At 36.2% G+C, this 26821-nt stretch overlaps 8 protein-coding genes across 8 annotated transcripts; 6 read left to right on the plus strand and 2 right to left on the minus strand.

Annotated features, from left to right (window-relative positions):
- Positions 1 to 1629: 1629 nt before the first annotated feature.
- EAF02_004501 (uncharacterized protein) lies at positions 1630 to 2105 on the plus strand (the record flags this gene model as incomplete). The annotated part of the gene is made up of 2 exons (XM_038900549.1): positions 1630 to 2010; positions 2064 to 2105. 2 exons carry the CDS (start codon positions 1630 to 1632, stop codon positions 2103 to 2105), a joined length of 423 nt encoding a protein of 140 aa, XP_038760256.1.
- Positions 2106 to 4351: 2246 nt separating this feature from the next.
- EAF02_004502 (uncharacterized protein) lies at positions 4352 to 4882 on the plus strand (the record flags this gene model as incomplete). The annotated part of the gene is made up of 1 exon (XM_038900550.1): positions 4352 to 4882. One exon carries the CDS (start codon positions 4352 to 4354, stop codon positions 4880 to 4882), a length of 531 nt encoding a protein of 176 aa, XP_038760257.1.
- Positions 4883 to 6062: 1180 nt separating this feature from the next.
- Positions 6063 to 7292, plus strand: EAF02_004503 (uncharacterized protein; the record flags this gene model as incomplete). Its single annotated transcript, XM_038900551.1, has 1 exon — positions 6063 to 7292. The coding sequence occupies one exon, from the start codon at positions 6063 to 6065 to the stop codon at positions 7290 to 7292; it is 1230 nt and encodes a 409-aa protein (XP_038760258.1).
- A 536-nt stretch (positions 7293 to 7828) lies between these two features.
- EAF02_004504 (uncharacterized protein) lies at positions 7829 to 8872 on the minus strand (the record flags this gene model as incomplete). The annotated part of the gene is made up of 2 exons (XM_038900552.1): positions 7829 to 8724; positions 8776 to 8872. 2 exons carry the CDS (start codon positions 8870 to 8872, stop codon positions 7829 to 7831), a joined length of 993 nt encoding a protein of 330 aa, XP_038760259.1.
- Positions 8873 to 9315: 443 nt separating this feature from the next.
- EAF02_004505 (uncharacterized protein) lies at positions 9316 to 10103 on the minus strand (the record flags this gene model as incomplete). Its single annotated transcript, XM_038900553.1, has 2 exons — positions 9316 to 9852; positions 9909 to 10103. 2 exons carry the CDS (start codon positions 10101 to 10103, stop codon positions 9316 to 9318), a joined length of 732 nt encoding a protein of 243 aa, XP_038760260.1.
- Positions 10104 to 10373: 270 nt separating this feature from the next.
- On the plus strand, positions 10374 to 12582 carry EAF02_004506 (uncharacterized protein). The gene is made up of 3 exons (XM_038900554.1): positions 10374 to 10632; positions 10706 to 10832; positions 10919 to 12582. Exons 1-3 carry the CDS (start codon positions 10494 to 10496, stop codon positions 12369 to 12371), a joined length of 1719 nt encoding a protein of 572 aa, XP_038760261.1. The 5' UTR covers positions 10374 to 10493; the 3' UTR covers positions 12372 to 12582.
- An 845-nt stretch (positions 12583 to 13427) lies between these two features.
- On the plus strand, positions 13428 to 14387 carry EAF02_004507 (uncharacterized protein; the record flags this gene model as incomplete). The annotated part of the gene is made up of 1 exon (XM_038900555.1): positions 13428 to 14387. The coding sequence occupies one exon, from the start codon at positions 13428 to 13430 to the stop codon at positions 14385 to 14387; it is 960 nt and encodes a 319-aa protein (XP_038760262.1).
- A 1055-nt stretch (positions 14388 to 15442) lies between these two features.
- EAF02_004508 (uncharacterized protein) lies at positions 15443 to 16837 on the plus strand (the record flags this gene model as incomplete). Its single annotated transcript, XM_038900556.1, has 2 exons — positions 15443 to 16054; positions 16109 to 16837. The coding sequence occupies 2 exons, from the start codon at positions 15443 to 15445 to the stop codon at positions 16835 to 16837; spliced, it is 1341 nt and encodes a 446-aa protein (XP_038760263.1).
- Between the last annotated feature and the right edge of the window lie 9984 nt (positions 16838 to 26821).

Genomic DNA, 26821 nt, shown 5'->3' on the forward strand with positions numbered 1-26821 from the left:
TACTTTAGCTTCGACACCTAATATCACTCAATTGATAGATAATGATGAATTGAAAGCTGCAGAAGTGTTTGATTGCTTCGACTGGTCTCGACTCTATAGTAGCCAGTGTATCAATTACGGACTACTTGTAGGCTTCTCACTGACATTAATGGTGGCAATAAACAGGGTTTGGAGGGGCAATACTATAGGGATCCTGCTAGAAATTCTCATGTTATCTGACTTCATGAATTGGAATCCATACTTCTGAGAAATTTCAGGAACGGTTTTGTCAGCCTTGTTATTGAGATTGAAGATCCGTGGTCTCAGTTAATTCATGATTTGAAGTCTAATCAGGAAGCGTCTTGTGGCTTAGGTCTCTGTACTACATCTTTAAGGATAAATACGAACTATTTCTGGTGCAACGCGGAGGATTGGAAAGAAACGGGGCCCAAATTTTTGAAAATGAACCCTCTTACGCATATTTTCTACTGAGATCAGCGTTTTAAAGAGAGATTGAATCTAGAGCAAGGGAGTTTGATTACTTGAAATCTAAGAGAAAGCATCTGAAAGAACTCTGCACAGCTGCACCATCCTTCGGCTAAATTTTATCCCCTTTCATGTTATGACTTCAAATATTGATGTTCTAATTCCGCAACCCGGAAGCTTTTCATCCAGCAACATCACATAAAAAACTCTACCTTCATTACTCTGTAATTAAATAGAGACTTTAAAGTTCTCACAAAACAAATAGCAAATAGACAAAACGATGACCTCATTATTAGATAGCGGCTGAGCAGACTACATGCCATCACAGCCACAACCCAATTTCGATTACTTTACTCGAATGTCATTGATAAACACAAGAGTTCCAGAATACTAGTTTAGGGCGAAAGTCTCCGAGGCTCCCCAATGATTCTAGAATATCAAAAGAACAATAGTACCACGATATTATGTCAAGGACTGCTTCGAGTACGATTCTGAAAGTTGCACCTGAACGTTTTGGAGCAGAACAACTTGTGAATTTCCTCTCACTTTGCAGAGCTCAAACCAAAGATTATATCCTTACAATCCGTCAGGTCAAGAATGGCTAATGGTCGGAAATTGGAAATCAGTCCTCAGAATTAGTTGGTCCACTTGAAAATAACACACAATCATCTTCTGGTTCTCCCACGAGGGGAAGAGCACATTTCAAATTCTCTGAAATGTGTTTGGGTTCAAATATGCAAGGGCCATCACAGGAAATTTACAAGAAACATCTTCGAAACTGCTTTAGAATTAGAATAAGATAAAGGAAAAGATACGATTGATATTTCTTTATGTGGAGATATTATGAATTGCTACCCAATAAATCATTGAAAATAAGCTAGACAATGTGATGATTCACTGTAAACTACAGCACTAACTTCCATTCACTCCCACAGAATAAAATAGTTCAGGCGGTGCTACCGTGAATGAGAAAAGGGACTACCCCGCATTAACCTTGGAAGCGTCTTGATTTCTCGCCATGATTCGTATCTATAAGATCGTTACCCCGAATGCTTTCTTTCAAAAACACTATCCACCTTAACAACAAAACTCCACAAACAGATAAACCTTAGCTTTTCACAGGATCTCCCAAGACTTCTCTTGAACGATATCAGTTCTTCAATCATGAGTTCTTCAGTTAAGGCACCTCGACTGACTGATTCCGCTTGGCTCAAGAAGAACGGCTTTGAGTCGATGAATCATTTCATGTTTTCTTACCAACTAAGAATGGAAAATGACAAGGATTACGAACGGGGCAAGATGGTTCTGGCGGCAATCAGAGCAATCAAGGAGGAGGAAGCAATGTCTGACGCTGAAAGATCCACTGGTTTTCCAAATACTTCCGAACAGACGCAGACCAATAGTGCCGCGAATCATGATGCTGGAGACCGCTCGTATGCACCCGGTAATCAAGATGGAAGGCAACTTTCTGCAGGCGATAGCACTAGTCCAAGTGAAGTCATCCTCGATGACAAGAAACCAGTTGAGTTTATGGGAACTTTGAGGGTATGTTTCACTGATAGCATTTGGGGAATAATGTTAACTAATTAATGATGTAGTCGTATCCGTCTTATGGTAGTGGAGGATCAGCAAAGGATTGAAGAAGTCATATCTTTTTGATTTGTGAATGTTGTGTGGATTTAGTCATTTGGGAGGCTATGCTTTAGGATGTACTTATTAGTATTTTACTGGTACAAAGTGACCCAGAACACTGGTGTTGACACCAGAAGGACACACCTGCAAGTTGTGGACTTTAATCATCACCCAATTAAGAAAGTTTATCTACACCATCAATTCTATCTGTGCATGCCATTTGTGGTCGCGATATTTAACTGAGAATAGCAACTTGATGTCAACACTCTACCAAGTTATTAATTGGAACCCAAGATATTAATCCGGCCCTGATTCCTTCATGTCCGAACTATTGATGATAGGACCAGGATATCAATCATATCCGGTCAAATATTTCTGGAGACCTCTTGAATTTAAATCCAAAAATTGTATTGGGCATGGGCTGGTGATGAATGAGTCAGAACCTATTTTAACACGTTAACACTTGGGAAGTTTGACGTGAAAGATGCCTATAGATAGTTTGACGGGGCGCATAAGACAAAGACAATCGAGAATGGCGAATGAAGTCAGGACTAATCGGGGGAATACAATAGGTGCGCATCTGGCTGATCATTTTGCTTGTAGGGTTTTCCGGAGAAAGTCATCGTTCCTCGTCCAGAATCGTGTTGTTTATAAACACCTATGTTGGATTAATAATTGGAATTCAGAGGGCATAATTTCAAGTAGTTCTGTCATCGAGTGAATTTTGTTTGGTGGTCATGTAGTGATTGAAGCTACGCGAGGAAAATTCCCGTACTGCAGTCATGAAGTAGTTGTCCGAAATTAGATTAGAAATCGTGTGCCAAAAACAACCTTGGAAACCTATTCACTGGGGAAAAAGTTTACCGTATCTCCGCAATGAACCTCGCGCATCGAGTAGCAAGCCATATCAATAATTTCAGTAGATACGGTAAATTATTTTTCATTGAATTACACACTAACATAATCGACGGGAACCAAAGATCTCACAGAAGCTTTCTCATAATCGATTCAAATAAACAAAAGGCTTCATCCAACCAGCGACCCAATATCAAAGTTCACCAAGATACGCATATTCGAACAACTCAATACTGATCCGAAATAGCATCCTGATGGCTATCTCTGAAGACCATTTATCTTTCCCACCCCGACGATATACTATTAACGGCCGGCCGGTAGACTTTACAGAGTGGTTAGACAAATGGCAGATAGCTTACTCTTTTGACGGGTTCAATATCCTCGTCGACGAAGAACGAAAAAGAATCTTTAATCTCGGCCCAATCAGGTGCAAGTTGATTACTACTTCTAGAAGATTTACTTTATTCTTCCAATTCAACATGGAAAAGGTCAGGTTTATCTTATCTATCATTTTGATCTGGATACTATTACGCATGGTCGAGTTTATTGTTTGCAGCTGCGGTATTTCTAAGAAGGCTTATTATAAAGCTGGGATCCTAGTTGGGGGTAGAATGTGGCTTCACTTGAGTATCCATTGGTGTATGAATGTTGTATGGTCGGAGGAATATAGTAGAAGGGAAAAGTTGCTTTTTGCTTTGACAACCATGTTTACGGGTATAGGTTTTGCATACTTGGCAATAGAGCTTGGAACTCCGTTGTTATGATTAATAAGGAAAAGATAGGGGTTGTAGACAAGGTGAGATGAAGAGGAAATGAGGACGGAAACGAGTTCTCTTTGGCAGATGATAGCTAGTGATGATCACATAGTACTAAGGAAATCAATCTTCATCTCTACATACAAACTGTTATCAAGAATCGGATCGGAAGTGTCAATCTCAAATTGCCATTCAATGCTAGACTATTTCAATGAGTGATTTGACCGATGTCTCATCTCCGCCCCTTTGACGTAAGAACACTGAGAATTGTAAATAACAAGCCTATCACAACTTGCTACTATGCAATGTATAAGATTCAGAGTTTGAAAGCATAATCGATACGGCATTGTATATTAAATGATACGGCGATGAGAAATGGCACCGTAAACCGTTTCTTAGATTGTGATTCTACATGAACTCTACGTACGGTTGAGAGATAATTCAATCAGCCGTACCAGATCGAGTGTGCTAATATCTACTCGAGAGCTTAAAGTATATATATATACATCATGCCAGCTCAACAGGAAAAGAAATCTATTCTATCTATTCTATCTATTCCATCTATTCAATTAATCCAAAGACTCTCATCAATCAAACTTTTTTACAGAAAGAATTCTCAAAAACAGAAGAACGCAACTACCAATATGCCTAATTTGCAACAGGAACCGCAAAATAGACGAGCTCGACTTCACACAATTCGGGAGGAACAAAACTGGCTCCACACGATGCAGCGAACATATCTCGGCCTAGCTATGACCCGATACGCCCAAGAACTCATCCTCGAGCGTCGCAATCGCAACTATCGTCGTGAAGTCCACGAAAGCCAAGCTACCCGCTTAAACTTCACCCTGACTCCTCGCTCCCTAGTGCTAACGATGACCGAACCACATCTCCAGAAAGTTCTTGCGCAAATCCTCGTACTTGTTTTTGGATGTGTATTAGGCATTTGTGTTCAAATGACCTGCGTCTACTTTATGGTCTCTGGGGAAAGAGTGAAAGCGACAGTATTTTTGTTCCTGGGCAGAGTTTATCTGCTATGGGTTTGCAATTTGTTGAGGACGTGGCATGTGGAAATGGGAGATCTGAGATTCAGGCTGAAAATGACGGGCTACATGAGTGCGGTAGGATTGGTTCTCTGGATTTTGGCAACGTGGCAGAGTGTGAAGATATTTTAAGTGATGCAGAAAATGATCCTGATGATATTATATCATCCTGAGAAATGTTTCACTAAACATGAGGGCTCCTTGATTGAACATACTTGAACGCCACTATTCATTCCGAACCTTATGGGCTATTACACAGCGGATTCTTTCGTTCGCTTAAACGCTAAAGACTCCCAGCGCAGCAATGTTGGATGAGATTGTCAAGTGTATGGAAGGAAAGCAGAGAACAGAGGTGCAGGAGGAATATTGGATGGATAGTTTTTCATGGAGACAGACAAAAGAAATGCCTAGATACTTGTTGGTCGTTAGATTTATAAATGAAGGCATCGACACCTATTCAATTCCTTGTAAAATTTGTGAATTGTGATTCATTGAAATGGTTGTGTGCCTTGCTTTGTTCAACTTATAACTATTTGACCATTGGAGAATTTTAGTACTTTTTCAGATGATTGATATGCAACAGACTATGAAGATTCACAAAATTACAAATGATGGATATAAATCCTCCTTCTGTGCCTATTGCCTATTGCCTATATTTAGGTACTTAAGTATTTCATCTTCTTTCACCTACACAGTTTTCCTTCAATATAACTTGTGCTTGAGCATGGTATAGAATCAGACTATCTAAATCATGTTCTATATCATAGTTTGTACTATAAACATCAGATGAAAACAAAGGGTTGAGAAAGTTGGTTCGTTCCCCATAGCTTAGAAAACGTTTAAGCGACTTAAAATACATGTGGAACTCATTGTATCATGCTTCCACAAGATCTCGTTGATTAATTGCCATCTTGAAATTGGAATCACTCCATGGATTGAAAGGAAAGTGAATCTTAGTGAATCATATAATATTTTACAAAATCCAATTAGTAACTAGTCACTGGGATAGCTGTAGTTCACTTTGAGAGCTTCATGGTCTTGTAATGTTATTGCCAATCCATTTGTGGTCAATGGCCTGACGGCACTACCCGAAGCCGATGTTCAGAATTTCACCTTGAAAACTTCTTCAAATTAGATAGCTAATTTTCTTCCATATTGCCAGAACTTCTGGAGTCATGTTTTGATTATTTAGAGTAAATGTACAGTCTAGCAATTTCTTAAGTCTTTGCTACTCTCTAAAACTCAATTTAAAGACGACAACATCTCAGCACAACTTAAGACATCAAACTACCTTCCAAATTCTCTAGCAACAATGAACAGACCAAGCTACACCTGTAGGCTCTCTCGGCTCGAATGGCTCAACACAAGAGGTTGGCCAACTTTCAAAGACTTCATAGTTACACATAAATATGATCCAACAAGTGCGGCAGATTACATGAAAGCCGAAGAAGTCTTGTGCAATTATAGAAACAGCGACCCGTTCGCAAACAAGGAAATGCAAGACTGGGGAGCCGAGGATGACGAGGATGAGTTGGAGGAATTGGACGACAATGACATGAATGAGAAACTGGACGCTGAATTCGAGAAGCTTCTTTGCGATGCTTTGGCAAGTGAGGATTATATGGATGAAGAGGATATGGATGAGGGTATGAAGGAGAGAAATTGCGATGAAGATGGTGTCAAAGAGAATGAACGGGATAATAATCAAGAGAGAGACGAAATTCTCGATCTAATGACCGACGACAGCGACTGGGAAGACTACGATAAAGACGAAGACTTAGACAGATCGAAGGATAGCAATCTAAAACGCTATATCGAAGTTCGCGAGCAAGAAAAACTCGAGAAAATTTACAGAATTCGGAACGAAGACGAAGGAATCTATGAATGGCTCATAAAGCGCGGATGGTCTTGCCTTGAAGAATATATGGACTATCATACTTTAGATTTCGCGAATGACGACGATGTGAAAGAGGTCGGAGATCTTATCAAGAAGTCCATAAAGGTTGAAGCGGAACAGAATCTTGGTGAGGCTGAGGGGAATTTTGAAGAGGTAGCTGCCGAAGATGATGCGGAATACGAAAACGAGCAAAGAGCCACACGAGAATCACTCATTAGTGAAGGACTTGGAGATGAGGTCGAATTTCCACGAAATACCAACCCGGCCGAATTTGATGAAGAACAAGCCACAGCGAAGCCTTCCGTGTCAAACATTGCAGAAGGTATTAGAAACAATCGGGACATCGACCGCTGGTGCATGGAACAAGGATTTATAAATCTATTCAACTTTATCAATGGCCATGGAGGAGATTATTATGATGACGAGCTCGTTTGCATGATAGGTCATCAACTAGAAGAGATCATCGAGGAGGGGAACCAGAATGGACGGAAAGTGATGGAAGAGATTTTTGAGGGATTGACGATGTGCGATAACCAAGATCAAGGCCTCAAAGAAAATTTCCAGGACTGGCCGGTGGCATATAACGAAGAAATGAATCGACTTGATGGTTATGATGATGATGAGATGACGTATGGATGGTTGTGATGGGCCAGGTTAGGATCAAGTCCTTGCTGCAACCGGAGCTCAGGTGTTGTCAAAATTGGCATTTTGTATAAAATTGGGTTTGGTATACTGATCGAGTATGGTTACTAAGTGATGAATGAACGAGAGAGGTCAAGGGAGGGAGGGAGTAATGTTTAATGAACAGTTGCAAGGAACATTGCCGCACATATAGCACTGAAGTTTTCGTGTATGAAGGACTACATACAGAGGTTCTTGAAGATTCGAAATTACTAAATAGTATTGAATGAAAATAGGCCCTCTGATGACAGAAGTTTTTTTGACAAATTTTTGTGAAGCAAACTTGCAAGGAAGAACTAATTCATTTTTATTGACACCACAACGGCTCCTGGCCGTCACCAACAGTTTTGTAAAATAACGATCGACTATCTAGAATTTTGACTGCAACTACCAGGTGCGACAACCAGCATGCAAATGAGGAAAGTAGCAAAGCCAAACAATTGGTATGGGTTAGACAGGGACGCCAGGACGTAAAACCCATGTAATGATTATCCGTCAGTTCACCAGTCCTTGTTTGGAAATCCACGATCAACTACGGGAGGATACGAACTCTCAGCCGATGGATGCCACCTAGTTGTTCTCTTCCAACCTTTGTCTGGTGCTCCACGCTCAACCACAGGAGGATATAAAGTCTCCGCGGGCGGATGCCAAGTAGCCCTCCTTATTGATGAGCTTCCTGAGGCCTTTGTTACCAAGGTAGTCTTTTCTCCCGATATAGAGTTGACTGGTATTATGGAAAATCTCGTTTGCGGAAGCGAGTTCCAGGCGGATATTGATTTAGCTTTGTGCGAGTCGACTGTCAATGACTTTGTCGTTGTTCCCAATCTCTTGATCAGAGTCTGAGTTGGTAAGGGATGAGGATGTACAGAAGTATACTGTATGGCCTTGGAAGTTTTCGTCAGCCGGTGATGAGTATGTTTTATTTTGGGTGGATTCGTCGAGGTAGGAATAGGTTCTATGAATATGGTAGGTGGGGGATTGGCTGCCAATGTACGATGATGTGTGTGAAGCCGTCTTGAGTCGATCTTGATAGGGGTAGATTTGCTGACAATTGAAGACTTAGGAATTGACGAATCTGTAGCTGTTATAGGACCGATAAATTCTGATATGCTAATTGATGTTGACGCTGAGGTACTGGGCAAAATTCGGATAGATGAATCTATGACCTTTACACGTCCAGTAGAATTTGGCAAAGTTGGCAAGCCCACGGGCTTGCTTTTCATATCTCTGCCTATCAATGGCAACGTCACACCCGTTGTTGAAATCGATTTCTGAGTGTTGGTACAAGGAATTAAGGGCAGGCGTAGGGAATTGAGGTTCACATCCACAATATTATCACCACAACCAACATTTACTCCTATGTCTAGTCCCGGTACGAGTTGAATATTGACATCAACTAGTAAAGCATTAGTATTCTGATCACTAGATAGATAGGACGAGATCTTACTAAGTTCTCCTTTCTCATTTCTAGGGATGGGTCTCGAAAGTGATGGTTTGGCTAGGCAGAGAATAGCCAATGTGATTGTAGTAGTAAAGCGAAACATGATGAATATTCTGAATGAATAAGGGAAGAAATTTGCATGGTGTACATCATCATTATATATACTTCCTAGTTTGCCTCCCAGTTTCATCGTGTCACTGTATGCTGATCAATCGGAAACTTGGTGAGTAAGTTGGGGCAACTGAAATGCATTGCGCTTGGTTATCAATACGGTTTGCATGTTATTCTAGAGAATACACGCTTGGAAGCATCTGTAGACTCCATGCGTACTGCTATAGAGCAGCCCAACCGAAGCTTGTGAAGGATTATTGTAGTATGAGTGGCGGGAGTGAGGGAGTGAGGGAGTGAGGGAAGGGATTGCGATCGTGTATCATATCCTGTAAGGGCTGATATGAGAGGAATGTTGGTACGGGGTCGTCTCTTTTGCTTTAGCCTCTTGCAAAGCTTCTCCAATGGCGTAATTATTCTATTCTAGGGTATCGTATTTCAAGCCTCGCGTCCCAGCTTTTTAGCTAGTTTCTTTTGATCTTCCGGTGACAGACCCTTTTCGTCCGTTTCTTTCAAGGCCTTTCCTATCGCCAATGTAGTCTTTACTGTCTTACTATCCACCCAAACTTTTCCATTCCTTCCCACGGCAATCTCAAACGAAACACCAGCCTCTCCCAATTCCTCAAGTATCGTCAAACCACCTTGTTCAGCTGGGCGAGCCATCATCATTCGTCTTGCCATTCCGAGAGATATATCGAAAAGCATCCCTCCCTCCAATGGTCCCAAACCTTCTGATTTACCCGTCGATGCTGATACACATTCTAATTCAGGGTCCATATGTTTGTTTGCAAGAGTAACTCGTGCATATACTAGCGCGCCCTTTTCAAGCTGCGGTCTGGTTTTTTTCGTAGCTCCTTCGAAGGAGAGGACCGGTAGACTGGCATCCGATGTAAAGTCGCTAAGGTTTGCATAAAAGACGTCTCCTGCTGATTTTTTAATGGAAGCAATTACCAGATCCCCTACTGTTGGAATGTACTAAGGGAAAGGTTAGCTGCGCCGAAGAATAAGAAGTTTGAGATTTTATCTCTTACTCGACCAGCATTAAATTCAACCCACACTGCATTTCTTCTTGAATCTGTTCGTAGTTGACCTGCTACAGTTGAAGTAATTGTATTTGGAGGAATATGTCTTAACCCAGGGCCGAGCTTCAATGGTAAACTTGGGTGAGAAGGTAACAATTCTGAAGCAATATGATCGCCGGGAAGGACGAATGTTTCTGTCGACATTATGGTATGGTAAACAAACGATTAGCTGGGCGCAATTTTCTCTGGCAGAAGTATATCTCAAAATGTAGGTATCGTCGTGAATATTCTTGAGTTTGTTTGTGTATTGATTATATTATTTGAGTATCCATATGGATGTTCAACATTCGCTCCAATAGACAAAAAGTTCAGATTTCTCAGCCTTGCGTTTGCGCCTACAAAATGTGGGGGGCTAAGATGTGGCGCTAGTGAAATTCTCGATGCGATTTTGCAAAAGTAAAAAAGTTCTGGATGGTTTTGATTACATTGATTATTTACACAGAACTATAACAACCTTTGATTTTGAGTCAAAGTCTTTTCCTACTCCATTCATCAACTTTTTGTCCTCTCCTCTAATCCTTCATAAATTTAAAAATGGCAGCTGAAGCCCCCGCATCAAACGGCACTGCTGGTGAGAGAAATGCCATTGGTATCTCTTTTGGAAACTCCAACAGCTCAATCGCCTACACAACCGTTGAAGATAAAGCTGAAGTTATTGCCAATGAGGATGGAGGTAAGTAGCTGAAATGCACTCAAAAATAGATCCGAGCAGGATGGGGAGGCAGACTGATTGACTTCGACTACAGATCGTCAAATTCCTACCATTTTGTCGTATATCCATGGAGACGAGTATTATGGTCAACAGGCCAAGCAACAACTTATTAGAAACAGCACAAACACTGTTGCTTATTTCAGAGATTTCCTTGGACAAGAGTATGTCTATACCATAAATGCCCCTTTGGACCCCATGAGTATTCCAAGATAAAGTCGACTAACACTTTGCCCCGCACCCCGCATAGCTTCAAGTCGATAGACCCTACACACAGCCATGCTTCTGCACACCCTTTGGACCACGAAGGCACAATCGCATTCAAAATTCAAGATAAAGAGGAGGGTGAACCATCAACCGTCTCTGTCTCTGAGGTAACAACTCGAGTTATCCGTCGTCTCGCACAATCCGCATCAGACTACACCGGAAAACAAATTAACTCGGCTGTCATCACAATCCCAACAAATTTCTCCGACAACCAAAAGGCAGCTTTGACAAAGGCAGCAAACGATGCAGGTGTTGAGGTTTTACAACTCATTAATGAGCCTGTCGCTGCTTTGTTGGCATACGATGCAAGGCCAGAGGCCAAGGTTGCGGATAAGAATGTTATTGTTGCAGATCTCGGAGGAACTCGCTCAGATGTCGCAGTTATCGCATCAAGAGGTGGCATGTATACCATTTTGGCTACTGCACACGATTACGAATTCGCTGGTGTTCACTTGGACCAGGTCCTCATGGATCACTTTTCCAAAGAGTTCATCAAGTGGAACTCTATCGACCCCCGTGAAAACCAACGCAGTTTCGCAAAACTCAAGGCAGAAGCTGAAGCTACCAAGAAAGCACTTAGTATCGGACAAAACTCCAACTTCAGTGTTGAGAGTTTAGCTGAGGGCATTGATTTCTCTTCTACCATTAACAGACTTAGATATGAGACTATTGGACGCAAGGTCTTTGAAGGATTCAACAGATTGATTGAGGGTGTTGTAAAGAAGGCTGGATTGGATGCTTTGGAAATTGACGAGGTCATCCTTTCTGGTGGTACATCGCACACTCCAAAAATCGCATCCAACGTTCAATATATCTACCCAAATGCCACAGTTCTTGCTCCATCCACCAGCCCTACCGCAATCAACCCATCCGAATTGCAAGCCCGTGGAGCTGCTCTTCAAGCATCTCTCATTCAAGAATTTGATGCTCAAGATATCGAGCAATCTACTCACGCTGCCGTCACTACCGTTCAGCACCTCACAAATGCCATTGGAGTTCTTTCCATCTCAGGAGAGACTGACAAGGGTGTTTTCACACCAATTGTTGCTGCCGAAACCGCCGTCCCAGCTCGCCGTACTGTCGAAATCGCTGCTCCTAAAGAAGGTGGTGATGTTTTAGTAAAGATTGTCGAGGGTGGATCTCACATCAAGGTCACTAAGCCAGAGCCAAAACCTAAATCCACAGAGGCCAAGGTTGAGGATGCAAACTCTGACGATTCTGAGGATGATGATAGCGAAGAGGAAGAAGAGGAACAACGTGAGAAAATCTGGAAGGTCGGAAATGTTCTCGCAGAGGCCGCAGTCAGAGGTGTCAAGAAGGGTAGCAAGGTCGAAGTTATGATCAACATTAGCAAGGATTTGTCCGTTACCGTCACTGCACGCGAAGTTGGAGAGAAGGGAGGTGTTAGAGGAAACCTCGCAGCCCCTTCAAGCTAATTCCCCCAAAAAGTTCTTATGGTGTCAAGATATTAGATCCTTTATAAAACTATAGAAGTATGCGTTATTCTGGCTCCTGGAGATTATAGACAAATTCAATGACAAAAGTTTTAAATCTGGGGCTCTCGCCTTTTCGGGAATGCTGTTCACAATCTTTTTTTGACCATTGCGAAAAATTAAGTACATGGTTCTAACGCATGTGCTCCACGCATTACTTGCTCTCAGGCCTCGTGACGTTTCTGGTAGTCATATGGAATAAGACCAGTACGAATGATGCCAAGATCAAAAAGCTAAGCAAACACATATATGGATATATCGAGCTCAGCCCACAAGACCCGTGTCAAGAATGATGATCAGTGATAGGATATCGAAGTTTCCACAGGAAGACATCTGACCTCTATATATCTCCTGACGGTGTCTTCTATTCTGACTGTTAACAGAGAAGATATCAATATAAAAGTTGATCTTACTCTCCAAGACATAACGACATTCCTTTGTACTGGTAGAAAAGACAGGCGTTTGCTGTTACTGGGAACATGAATTCGAGTAGTTCTCAAAATTAGCTATATCGTCACTAGAAATTATTCTTTGGTACCGCTGACGGTTATAATGCACATAACTTCCGGGAGCTTCGGAATCTACTCATCAATTGGCTTCTTTCGATTTTGATCACTTGTTTATTGAATTGGATTTTATCCTACTGCCAGTCCTAGCATGTAGTACAGTATACAGCTTCGTACCTAATGAGAGCACATGCTGTTGGTCTTTCGTTGGATTTCCAAATTCAAGTAGTGTTGAGATTTATGAGATGCTGTACCTCCTATGGTTTTCGTCAACTACAGCCGAGATGGCAATTGCGGCACCTTGTATGAATATATTCCTACGGCTGATACAGTTGCTGATGTTCAAGACGGTCATTTCCAATGGTGGCATGTACTATATCTGTCAACATACGTACTGGTTAGAATCGATTTCCTCAATTCTATGGCATTAGAAAATCTCATATAACTTTTCAAATATCGACATACCTCGAGACTTAATCGGAAAACTCGCACGATGGGTCAAATACCTTCAAAATTATCAAATGGAACCGGCAGACCAACATATGTGACAGGATGTGACGCCCAACTACTTCGTCAAAGTCGATCTGCAATAGAGCAATTTGCTCAAGACAGAGATGCGGATTATTTCCTACATTCTTTGATTGTTCGGAAAGCAAACCCTCGATTGGACTATCTCTCGGGAAGACTATTTTTTCGTCGACCTTTGACTTTAAATCGCCTAAAGGTGTTTAAGCATCGACCTGCAAGTCTTGTAGGCGCCGTCTGGAAACATGTCAATCCAGATTCAAAATTAAGCCTTCTCCAGGAAGAGGCGGTTGAGAAGTGGAAGGTGACAGATATTCTCAATACCCCAAATCAGTTTCGCCTCGTATCAACGAAAATCATTCTGGAAAAGTATTTTCACATATTCGATGATTTGTTTTTCAGAGGTACTTTGAATGAACACGTCACTTTAATCACTGCTTTATCCGGCAATAATCCACTTGGTTGTCAAGGCCACACGTCTCAAGAATCGAAGGCCATTTACAGAAGAGGTAAAAAAGATGTTATCGAATGTCGCTTCCGACCAAGGAGCACGATCACCATCTTTGTTGGACCAGAGATTGAGCCGCTCAATGGAGAAAAATTGAAAAAGTTGTTTGGCATATTAGTTCACGAGATGTGTCATGCTTTCTTTCACATATACAGTTGTGTTGGACGCTGTTGTAATCATGGATCTTTGGAGCAACTGGGAACGGGAAGACATGGAGCTATGTTCCAGGAACTGGCATTTGATATCCAATTAATGGCAGAAAATGAAGGTATCTTAGGATTCAACTTGAATTTGGGCAGATATCACAGTCTTCTTCATGAGCTATGCGATAAGCCGGATTGGAAGGGACAGATTGACGTGACTAGATGGAGATTTGATGAGGAGAAGTTGACGAGGGACTTGATCGGCTTCAACACCTAGTATTGTGGGACAAATCTTTTTAAGAGCTAATCTCTTTTCAAAATTGGTTAATGCACTTTGGCCGCATGAATTGACATTTGATTGATCTGAAAATAGTTTCAGGTTGATCATCTATCACAAATGAGATTAGAAACTCACTCAATCTAACATGTGTTATTAAAAACATCGTGCTTTCCGGACTTTTATTGAATTATTCAGCTCTATCTACGTCGTGATCCTCTTCTACTTCCCATTGTTTCAATATTATCCATTTGCCGATCAACGCTGCTACAAACAAGTGTTTTCCCGGAATTTATAATACTTCAAACACACCAAGACTTATACTACTCTGTTCTTGCCTCATGGTGAAGCATAGTTTAAAATTCAACACTCAAACTATCAGTGGAAAACTTTTCAGCAATAGATTATTTCAAAAAATTGAAATGCAGTTACTTGACCTCGCATAACAGTACATAACCACATGAACTAGTTCCTACCAAAGGTTATGAGGAGGCTTCTTTGTGGACAAAACCGACTTTCTTCAAATGTCCCTCTTCTTATTTCCTTCTATCAAAATTTTCAAGAACCTAGCTTTACATGACTCTATGATAATCATGGATCGTGATACATAATTTGACCACAAACTAAATATTATTTATTCATTAAGCCTTTCACGATCGAGGATCGATAATTCTGGAAGTTACATCTTTTCAACACAGTTGCCAAAAGATATAAAGTTTCTTTGTTTTACATTGTCTCTTTGTCACATAGGTTATCTCGAGCGCACCATATACAGTAGCTGCTTTTCGAAGTTTCTCGGACTCTCGTCAATTTTGACAAAGGGTGTTCTAACATCCATAATCTGCCACAGTTCAAAGAAAGTTTTGCGCACATAAAGAAAAGCTTCTAAAGTAACACGACAACGATCAACCTTTCGACTCCAACGGATCGCTATCACATACACAAAATTATCCTTGCTCATTATCAACGGTTCATTCAAGTCCATCATCAACTCGCAGATATTGGCAACTCTACTACATATTACTCAAAAAGGCATAAGCTTCTCTACTTCTTCAATGTCCACTAGAAACCCTCGAGGGTCCTTGATCGAACGCAGGGAACGTACCCCGAGCACAAGTGCAAGTGCAAGTGACTCTAAATCTGATTCTTACTCAGATGAAAACACAAATAAAGCTCCTCTTGAATCCCATGACTCATGGCTTCCAGACTTCCAAGTAGCTCAAATGATGTACCTTGGATACTTTCTGCTGAGTTTCTTCTTGACTTGGGTATATGTTATACCCTATATGGACGGACGGCTCCGCCACGGAAGACAAATTAGAAGTGCTTATAATGTCAAACTCATCACCCCAAGCAATGTATCTACAATTCGATTATTGTATAAGGATATCATCTGCAATGCTACCAGAAAGGAAGGAGACATATTTCGAGGACGATTGGATACATTTCCAGGCAACTCGCTTTTAACTTTCAACAGGTTCATTAACGAGATGCCAGACTACCCGCAAGGGCGACAATTCCCAAAATTGTTTGAGGATGTACAGGCTGACGCTGACAAGATATATCATGAATATATGGTCTATTATGATCTGATTCGCCGACACGCGGAGGACGCAATGATATTCACAAATGCAGTGATAGAGGATTTGACCGAACTCATTTCTGATGTTAGACCCATCAGAACCTCCAATTTCAGACAATAGATAAGCGACTCCTATTAGGGATCTCTGTCCAAGCAAGCAATAAGATCAAAATTGACCAGAAAATTGATCATTGAATATCTGAAAGGGTTAAGAGAAGGATACATGTTGCCCCGATCAAACTTGTATCTCGGAAAATCTGTGGGGTTACTCAAAGTCATCGAGATAGGCCAATCTTTTTTGCCCGAACTTGAAGCGGCCAACGATGCCAGTCGAGCGCTACGATTCACTGTAGAGTTTGGAATTTACAAAGTTTTGACAGACCGAAATCTAACAAAACCTGACTTTGTACCTCGCTCAGAGATTCAAAAAATACTTTCATTTATACAGCGCTCAAACGACAAATCTGAAAAGGGACATGGTAATGATACAATTGGTTATATGACTCATTGGCTAGACAATGAATTTGCGGCCGGTGAAAACGTGCGTGAAGTGGAGATACCCAACTCGGTTCACCAATTCCAGCAAACGCTAGTCGACATTACGGAACAGGTTTCAGAACTCATCGATGATACTTTGGATGAGAGGAGTGGAATTCAAGAACTTTCTTCAACGATATGTTACATTGATGCGATAGAGAAGGGACTCAAAGAACTGGCCTTTCATCATAACTTCGAGTCAATATATCCAGGTCATCCAAATCGTCCTATGGCAATTTGGGAGGTTCATAAATGTATTTGGAAACGAGATATTAGGGGACCTTTGAAAGGATTGAATCATTGTTGTCGGGATATCGATCATGTGATCTAAAGAGGGCACCGTATTGTACTAGCGCTTGCACTTCTACTATATCAAGTACTAGCTTCCTATAGTTAATAATGATCAAGACGAATAATACAATCAATCATATTGATAAGACTAAAGTACTTTACACTTTAATCAACACCAAATTGATATCAATACTAATTAGTGATATCACAAATTAGGGCCTTAGATTCTATTAGAAAGCACTAGGTGTTTAAAAGTAGTATTTAGGATTAATAGAAATTCTAAAGAAACCATAAAGAAAAATATCATTGTACTAAATACAATATACTTTCTCTCTTTATTATACTAAAGAATATACTCTGAATAATTATATTAGGAAAACATATTCAAAAGAATCGATTGATTAAATATAATAAATTGATTTTATATTCATTATATATTCACCTTTATACTATATATTATATAAAATAAACCCTTTATCTAAATACCTTTCATATACCCTCTCATACCTCTTATATCTATAATATACTTACAACCTTTGAAATATCTATAATCTATTTATAATCTTCGAAATATCTATAACCTTCGAAATACCTCTATACACACCCTATCATATCGGACAGCAATAATACTCCGATTATCTCTAAAATCATCAGCAAGGAATTATATACAAAAAAGGAAAAGGAGTATTGCGAAGAGTAATTAAGCTTATTAAAGAAATAATAGACTGATAATGGAATTGTTGATTTTAACTCTAAGGAGTTCACCAAATACATCAAATTCAAATACAAGCAATATAATTATAAGAATATCAACAACAATAAATTAACCGAGATCTTTTATAATAACTTTAGTATATTTACAAATAAGTAATTCATAAAGATCCATTAATTGAATACACAAAAACTACAAATAGTATTATATACCCAAGGAGTATAAATACCGAAATTAGGTATTGAAATATCTATAACTTTATATAACCAATCACATAAATCTATTACAAATATATGAACAAAAAACCAAATTCAGGAAGTTCTAAAAGATTGTAATTTTAAAGAATCTAAATTTAGATTCGAAACAATTAATAGATTTATTAATAACAATTTTGAATATAATAAAAATAATTGAAAAGATAATAAGAAAAATAACAAAAAAGGAAATCCTAATAATAACAACAATAATAATAATAATAAAAAGAATAATAAAGATTAATATAATAGGAATAAAAAACTATCAATATATTTTAATATACAATTTCTTATCAGTTTATCGAAATTCTATACCAATAAAAAGAAATATAGTAGGGACGATAATAATTTTGATTTCAAACTCTCAATATTCTATAAAATCTTATAATATATAAAGATGCTTATAAATATATTGTCAAGGTACGGGTAAAGACTTATATTGTACCATAAGGGTAGAAGAGCTATGAAAGAGTGAAGCCCTACTTATAGGAAGTAGAGTGTACTAATATACTATGCCTAAGGCACAAAGGCAACTATAGATTATATAGTTGGCGCTATAACAATACCCCCGCTCAAGGTAATCAATCCATAATCGTAATACCAATTGACCTTTTAGAAAACAAAATAATATTAAAATACTCTAATTTCTATTATTAAATTAAAATGAACTTTCTTAAAAATAATAATCAATTACCAGAGCTTTTTAGATCTACCTCAGCCTCGATTCGGGAATACACTTGATGTAAATACTAACAAGGAATCAGAAATAATAAATCTTTTGAAGTCTACCCAAACAAGTAATTTTGGCTTATCTGGATTTGCTAAATAAAAAACGATAATTGTATCTTCTTGACCACAAAGATTTTCAGCAGATTACCAAGATACTGAGTAATATTTTTATTTAACTTGATAGTAAAATCCATTCTTGTTATAACAATCAAATAATTTATCAAATTTCTATCACTTGATTTTCTCGTTCATTTCGTTATTTCTTTTTAGAATACAACCTTGGTTTTGGCGGAATTCAGCTTTGTTGATTGCTTTTTGATTAGTTAGTTTAAATAAGTAATAAAGTGATTAGAATAATAAGTTGTAGAATATTGAAAAGATCTTAAAATTAATAGGGAATTGGAATAGATAGACTTGTTTATAAACTTTTAGAATTTTATAGAGACTATTTTATTTATTATCACCTTTCTTTATCAGATAATTGATTTTTATATTCTTAATACTAATCTATACTTTATTATTTTTTTTATATAAAGGAATATCGATATAAATCTTATTAACATAATCTTTATATCTCTGAATAGATTAAGCGGCTAGAGCTTTCAATTTTATTAGAATAATATCAAATCGATTTGTAATCTCATTGACCTTTAGAAACTCGTATTTGTATTGATATAATAGATTTAGGGGAACAAATAAAGAGAACTCAATGCCGAGGTATAAGTGAAAACTGTAGTTAATGAAAAATGGAGATATACCGATAGTCTTTAAAGTGATATTATTAAATGTAAATTTTGTGAGTAGGAATTAATTATATCAGTTATCTTAATAGAAGTTTATAAAAACCCAAAGATATTGTTTTACCATAATATTAATTCTTTCTATTTGTTTATCGAACTCGAGATAGAATGAGAAGGATTGTTTTAAAGTGATTGATAAAGACTTGAATAAATGCTTTTAGAATTCTAATATAAATTGTGAATTTTTATTGAATATTATATTATCAGGTACACCATATAGATAGTAGATTTTTTTAACGAATCAATTGGCAAGCTCCTTTACGGATAGTCCTATAACCAGAATGAAATAATGCATTTTCATTAGGCAGCAGATAACTGTAACAATATATTAATGCTTTTTGCTATAGTGTTTGTTAATTGATAGTGGTATAATATAATCAATAGAGATATCAGACTAGGGGCAGAATGGTACTAACAGAGGTTTTAGGAATCCGGATGTAGTAAGATGAAAGGTTTTGGTTTGGAAGCAGAGTTGACAGGTTTATACATAAATTTCGATTTCTCTTAATATATTGGACCACTAGTATATACAAAAGATAAAATTAATAGTTTTAATTCAACCAGAATATCCTATCAAATCAATAAAGTATATTCAGTATATAATCTGAATACAAAGCTCAGTAAAGAAAGGAATAAAGAAATAATTATAATAGAAAATTTTATTATTAATTAATCTATAATTTTGAAAAGCGATTTGGAGATCTTTTCGGATTGATAGTGGCCAATAGTAAGTAATTGGATTTTAAAGTATTTTATATATAATAATAACTAATTTGGATAATTCGTATACTTTATTAATAAAATTATTAATCGGCTTCTCAATATCGGGGATGATTATACCTATAGACGCCGCAATAAGATTGATATTATTATTTGTTTATTAAATAAGGTTCTTGAATATAATAATATCGAATACTCTTTTTGAGAGAACTATTTATAAGTGATTTTTGATTCGATTATTATTAGGATTGATATATACAAAGTGATCTTCTACTTTTCTATTTAATATATTGGGGCGAATTGCTTTAAGACCCGGTCTATATATAATATAAAAATTGAAACTAATTAGGAATTCAGTTTATCTAGTTTGTTTTTGATTTAATATCTTTGTTGATATAAAGTATTCTAGATTCTTATAATCAATAATAATTTTGAACAATTTTTGAGTTTTATATAATTCGAATCTTCATTTTTCTAAAAACTTAATGATAACTAATAGTTCCTTATTATAGATTTTGTAATTATATTCAGTAATATTATATTTTAAGAAAAAGTATATAACCAGGCATAATCGGCCCTTATCATTATATTAAGAGAATACTCTGCTCACAGTCTAATCGAAAGTATCTGTTTCAATAACTATATAGTAATAGTAATTAAATATTACAAGAATTGAAGTGAAGGTAAAAGTATACTTCAGATTTTCAAAGGCATTCTTTTAATCAGCAATCCAATTCCATATATTCTCTTTTTTTAATAAACAATTTAAAGATTTTGTGATTTTAGAAAAGTTATAAATAAAGCATTAATAGAAATTAATAAACCCTAGAAAATATTAAAGATCTTTTAGTTTAATTAACAACTTTTATTCAAGAATAGTTTTAACCTTATTAGGATTCATCTCGATATTACTAAGAGTAATGATTAGGTCGAGATATTTTGTTTTCCTTATTTTGAACTTGTATTTGTTAATATCAATTTGTAATTTAACATCAATAAATCTCTATACAACTTTGCAAACTTGCTTTCAATAATCTATAATATTCTCAGAGTAGATCAAGATATTATTTAGGTATACTATATAATTCTTATCCAGAAAATCAAAAAGAATATAATTGATATAGTTCTGAAACAAGACAGGAGTATTGCAAAGACTAAAAAGCATTATCAGGAATTCGAATAAGCCAAAACGAATTGTAAAAGTAGTTTTTCATTTATAATTTTCCGCAATCTATAATTTATTGAATATGACAATAATATCCAATTTGATATAAACTTTAGTATAGTATAAAGTATCAAGAGTTTCTTTAATTAGTGGTAATAAATAACAATTCTTAATAATAATATTATTTAGTCCACAATAATCCTGGTAAATTCAAACACCCCCCCCAGGCTTTATAACTAAAAGAAATGGGGCAATTAATTAAAAATGGGATTTATAGATGAATCCTTTATTTAGATTATTATCGAGTTATTTATAAACAACTTAGAACTCGATTAGGAATATTAAGTAACCTTTATTATACAAGAGCTTTTTGTTTAATATAATCTCGATCTTATAATTTCAAGAGTATTGTAATAGAAGCTTGTTGATAAGGGAGAATAAGAATCTAACAAACAGATTACAAAGCCAGAGTAATAGTTTACTCTGAATCTCTGTTATAAATAGTATAGGTCGATTAGTCTTTTTTATAAACTTTTTAATATCGCTTTTTATAATACTATAATATAGTTAAATAGGATTATTTATTATTATATAATATAACTCACAAGCTTTATCTAATTCATCCCAGATTACTTTTATAATATAAGCTTTCTAATCTTTATAGAATTAAATAAAACTATTAATTATAAGGAACTTTATATTATTCATTTTCTATTAGATATTTTATAAGATATCAATTGATTCCTTAAAGGGCTTCTATAGCGATAAAGGGTTCAATAGAAATAAAACATTTTGGTTTTGTAATGGTCTTTTATATATTCTAGAGTTTACAATAATCTGTGCTGGGGCTGGTTTCAGAATCGACTAGTTTAATATTATTTTGGTGCGGGTCTTTGTTTTTCTGTTGATTTGATAAGTGTAGTGATGATTTGAATTGGGTAATATTGGATTAGCAGGATTTATATTATAAAGGTTTCTATCAATATTCTTTTCTATAGCTGGAGTCGGAGGATTGTATTTCAAAAGTATTAATTAGTTTTGGGGTGAGAAGAAGGGAGTTTGGAGATTTTTGTTAATAATTTCTTTAGTAAAGGCACGATATGGGGTTAAAGTAGATTTCTTTAAAGTAGATTTCAAAATAGACTTTCTAATAGGTATATATGATATTGGATTGAGCATTGTGTTTATTAGGATCGGTATATTATTACAATTGGAAATGACAATTATAGTAGAATTAATTGGGCAATAATATCTGGAGTAGTATGTGGATGTAAATTTAAAAGTCATTATTATCCAATTAATAATAGAATTATGGTGCTGAAGCTATGGAAGACCGAGGATTATAGGGTCTGTGTTGGAAAGATTGGTAATATAGAATAAGCCAATTTCTTTATGATTATTAATTCATAAATCTAATAATGCATATTGAAATAGGATATCAAAAGTCCTTTCATCTATAAATAATAGGTTATAGATAGTAGGGAGAGGATGTATAGAGATATCAAGTTTGGATATAAGAGTTCTATTTATAAACCTATATCCTGTAGTTCCATTATCTATTAAATCAATAAATAGGATGATCATATTAAGTACAAGGAAAATTTTCATTGAGATTTTAAGAGATTTGCTATTCATTATTCTAAAATACAAAGGATCTCTAGATATAATCAATCTCTTAATCCATAAAAGCAAACTTTCCATAACAAATTTCAATTCGCAATTATAAATTAAGATTAGTCTTTTAATATATTTGGCTGGAAAATTGAATTTCCATTATTATCTGAATATACGGAGCCTTCAACAAATCCGCTCAGATCTCTATTGCCAATAAGGATTAGAGAGATATATCGAAATGGTATCACAGCAATCGGGAAATAATTAGTAGGCGGGAATGTATTCTAATAAATAGGGTTATAAGTATTACAATAGGGTCTGGGGTTGTAATAGTGATTGGTAACGGGAAAACAATGAATATTCGGAGTGTATTGATTTGTAGTAGGGGGACAATCAGGGTATTGTATAATTTCTGAGTTGATATTATATTTTGTATTGTTATATCGCTTTTCTTTACAATTGAATTTAATATAATCAGGCTTTTTGTAATAAAGATAGAAGCCAAAATCTAGATATTGTTTTCTATTATAATATAATAAAGGTTGCTAACCTTAACAAGCAGTATTCAGTTGTATAGGATCTCCAAAGGGATCAGGTGTAGGTATTACAGTAGCAATAATAGGCTTTTTTTCATTGGGTTTTTTCTGATTGCTGAAATTAATACCTTGGTTCTTGTATTGATTATCAAAATGAATCTTTTTCTTTAAGTTATTGTAAATGCCTTGTTATTAGATTATTTATGTGTTAATATTAGCAATAAAAGGTTTATTGGAGTAATTAACTGAAGTATCGATTAGTTTTTATAAAACTTTGAATTTAAGATTAGCAACTTGTTGTTTGGTAATCTTCTTATATTTGATAACAAACTGTTTGAATTCGATAATAAAGTTACCAAATAGGATTTTCTTTATTTTATATTTATTATAATTTATAAAAGCTTTGTGTAAGAAATCTAGAGTCTGGTATTGCTTGTTTAATTCATATTAGATATTTATTACAGTATATTATTTAAAAGACTAAAGATCGGAATTATATGTGTTGTTTATGATTATATCAAAATATATCTGATTATTTATATAAACAGAGCTAGAAAGTAGATTAATAAGAAATATGATTTTCTAAAACTCTGATTTATTTTCGTAATTTGTGGTTAAATAGTGATTGATTATATTACAAAAAATCGTATACTAATCTTGGCGCTTTGTAATATCTTATTTATTACTATTGAACTTTTCAGGAATAGCGAGATATTTACAATAAAATAAAGCTTGCGAATTATTGTAAATAGCAATCTTCAATATCTCAATTGTGTCTTTCAATTCAACAATCTTTGATTAAATATCAATAACTTAGATTTGAGCAATAGCAGTTTAGACTTGTAATAAGCCTGCAATCAATTCGATTGATTCAAATACAGCTTAAGCAATAATAAAGTATATAGCGTTTGGATTATTGAATAGGTTTATAAAGGAAAAGATATCAGCTTTAGTAGAGTTGAGAATGTGGTTTAAGAAAAGGAATTGTAGAGGTAAGTTAGATGTAGGTGCTTCTGGTGTAAATGCTTGTTTATCTATCTTTAGTACTTTTTAAGGTTCAAAATATTGGCAGTAGGGTATACAATAGATCAACGGTGGGTGCGATCGGCGTGATCGGAACAAGACGTTGGTGGGGCTTTGGAAATAAAATAAGAAATAAAGCTGTGATAGCTTATTTGAAGATAGTACAAACTGTTAAGGTACGGGTAAAGACTTATATTATACTATAAAGGTAGAAGAGCTATGGAAGAGTGAAGCCCTACTTATAGGAAGTAGGGCGTGCTAGTATGCTATGTCTGAGGCATGAAGACAACTACAGATCATGTAGTTAGCGCGGAGACATATATAATATAAGATATTTCCAATTATACTAAAAAATAACATGCTCGAATTCTTTTATACTAATTATAAAGTATTATCATCTATATTCAAAGAGCTTTGTATTTATATACAGAGTAACTTTGAGGAAAAAGAGTATCAATATAATATATTATCTAAATAAAACAGTATTACTTTTAAATTAATTAAAAAGGAGTATAAAAACAAGTTATTTAGTAAGTGTTTTATTATTATAATTAAGTAGTTATGTATGTTATAGTATTAATTTAATCCCACTATACAACAAACATTATATCTATATAATAAGCTTATACTAATATATAAAAACGTTGAGACATACAATCTAGTTTGTTTCGATCCCAAAAAGAAAATGTTTGGTTTAATTAATTAATTATGATAATCTATTAATATGTGAGAGAAATCATATAAGAAAGAAGATATAATACTATTCACTAACAAAAGATTTTGTAGTAATAATAATCAGAATAGTTCAGGTGATTTTAGAGATTTCAAAAACAATAATTTTAGAAGCAATAGTTTCAAGAATAATACTAATAGATTTCGACAATAATCTAATTCTTCGAATCAATAAAATCGTTGCTGGATATGTAAGAAAGAGGGATGTCGATCAATAAAATATTCCCAAAAGGAATAGAATAAAAACCAATATGAATATTGGGAAAAGATCAAGGATAGTAGTAATAACATATTTAATAAGCACTATGATTAATGATTAATCGAATATAAGAAAGAAACTACTAATACAGAATCTGATTCAGAAACCGAAATAGAACAGTTCTTTACAGATCTTAATATTGATAATGCTAAAAAAGAAGTATTTTTCGTTAATTCAGAACTTATAAATAGTTAAGAGATATTCAATTAGTTATTAGTCAATACAATATTACATATATTGATTAGAGATCCTATTAAAGCTACTCTACCAACAGAAAGTGTAATAAACGTTTTTTACATAAATTACACAAACAAGAAGTTCTTCGGTATATATATCAATATAGCTTGTACAGGTAAATCTATAGTTGGAATTGGATAATATCATATATGGCAATAAGTATGCCCAGTGATATATAATCTACAAATAGTGGGAGCAGCGAATATATACTTTGGAAAGGGGATTACAACATCAATAGATTTATTTCATATCGATATACTATTTGAATGCATTGTTTTTTTATATTGTAGATACCGATATTCCATTTTTATTAGAACTTGAGGATATAAACCAGCTTATTTATTTATTTATTTTATTTATTTATAGTGATTAACGTCTTGTGGAGGACCTCCCGAGGGGTATGAAAGACGTGACTAGATCTAGAGTTACAAATACAGAAAGGCGCTGATGCGCACGCTAGTAAAACCTCATAGGGTAAACCCAGTTCCTTCTATATATCCTAAACAAGCCAGTGTAATGTTCGCAAATAGGGCTATTTGATTGGCCCCATATTCCTAGCGCTTCCTTCTGCTCATGGAGAGGAGCGCTCTGATTGTACAATTACTTCTGTCATAGAACCATGTTTTATGGACAGGAGCGGTGTGTACAGGTGTGCCGCTTCAAAGAAGCGGGTGTGTGTGTGATGGTGCTCCAGAGGAGCGGAGGGTTCGGCTATTAGGCCGCTCAAGAGGAGCGGCCGGAACGGTGGTTCTGCTTGATAGCGGAGTGGCGCATAGGCGCAGTGGTGGTGGCTGGAGGGGGGATCACTAGTTCCTCCTCAGCACTCGATCGATCGCTTTTGCGGCCCATAATAGAGAAGCTCTATTAGGGTTAGCGGTAGATTGTCGAAGCTCAGAGGAGCTGTGTTATGAGGTCCACACTAAGGTGGCCTATGAGGCGGCATATAGAGTGGATCCATGTGGATCCCAAAGATGGGGGATTGGCCCATATATACGAAAATTTCGTCGCTATAGCCTTAAGTCGTAGAACAGTGGGAGAGTGGCCCGATCACTTTACCACTGAACCAGCCGGGCTCCTTGCGGAGAACAATGGTCTTTTTGTTCGGTTAGGGTTAGGGTTAGGGTTAGGGTTAGGGTTAGGGTTAGGGTTAGGGTTGGTTAGGGTTAGGGTTGTTAGGGTTAGGTTAGGGTTAGGGTAGGGTTAGGGTTAGGGTTAGGGTTAGGTTAGGGTTGTTAGGGTTAGG

This window comes from Botrytis sinoallii (assembly GCF_014898435.1).
Source record: "Botrytis sinoallii strain Bc 23 chromosome Unknown BSIN_006, whole genome shotgun sequence".
Classification (NCBI taxonomy): Eukaryota; Fungi; Ascomycota; class Leotiomycetes; order Helotiales; family Sclerotiniaceae; genus Botrytis; species Botrytis sinoallii.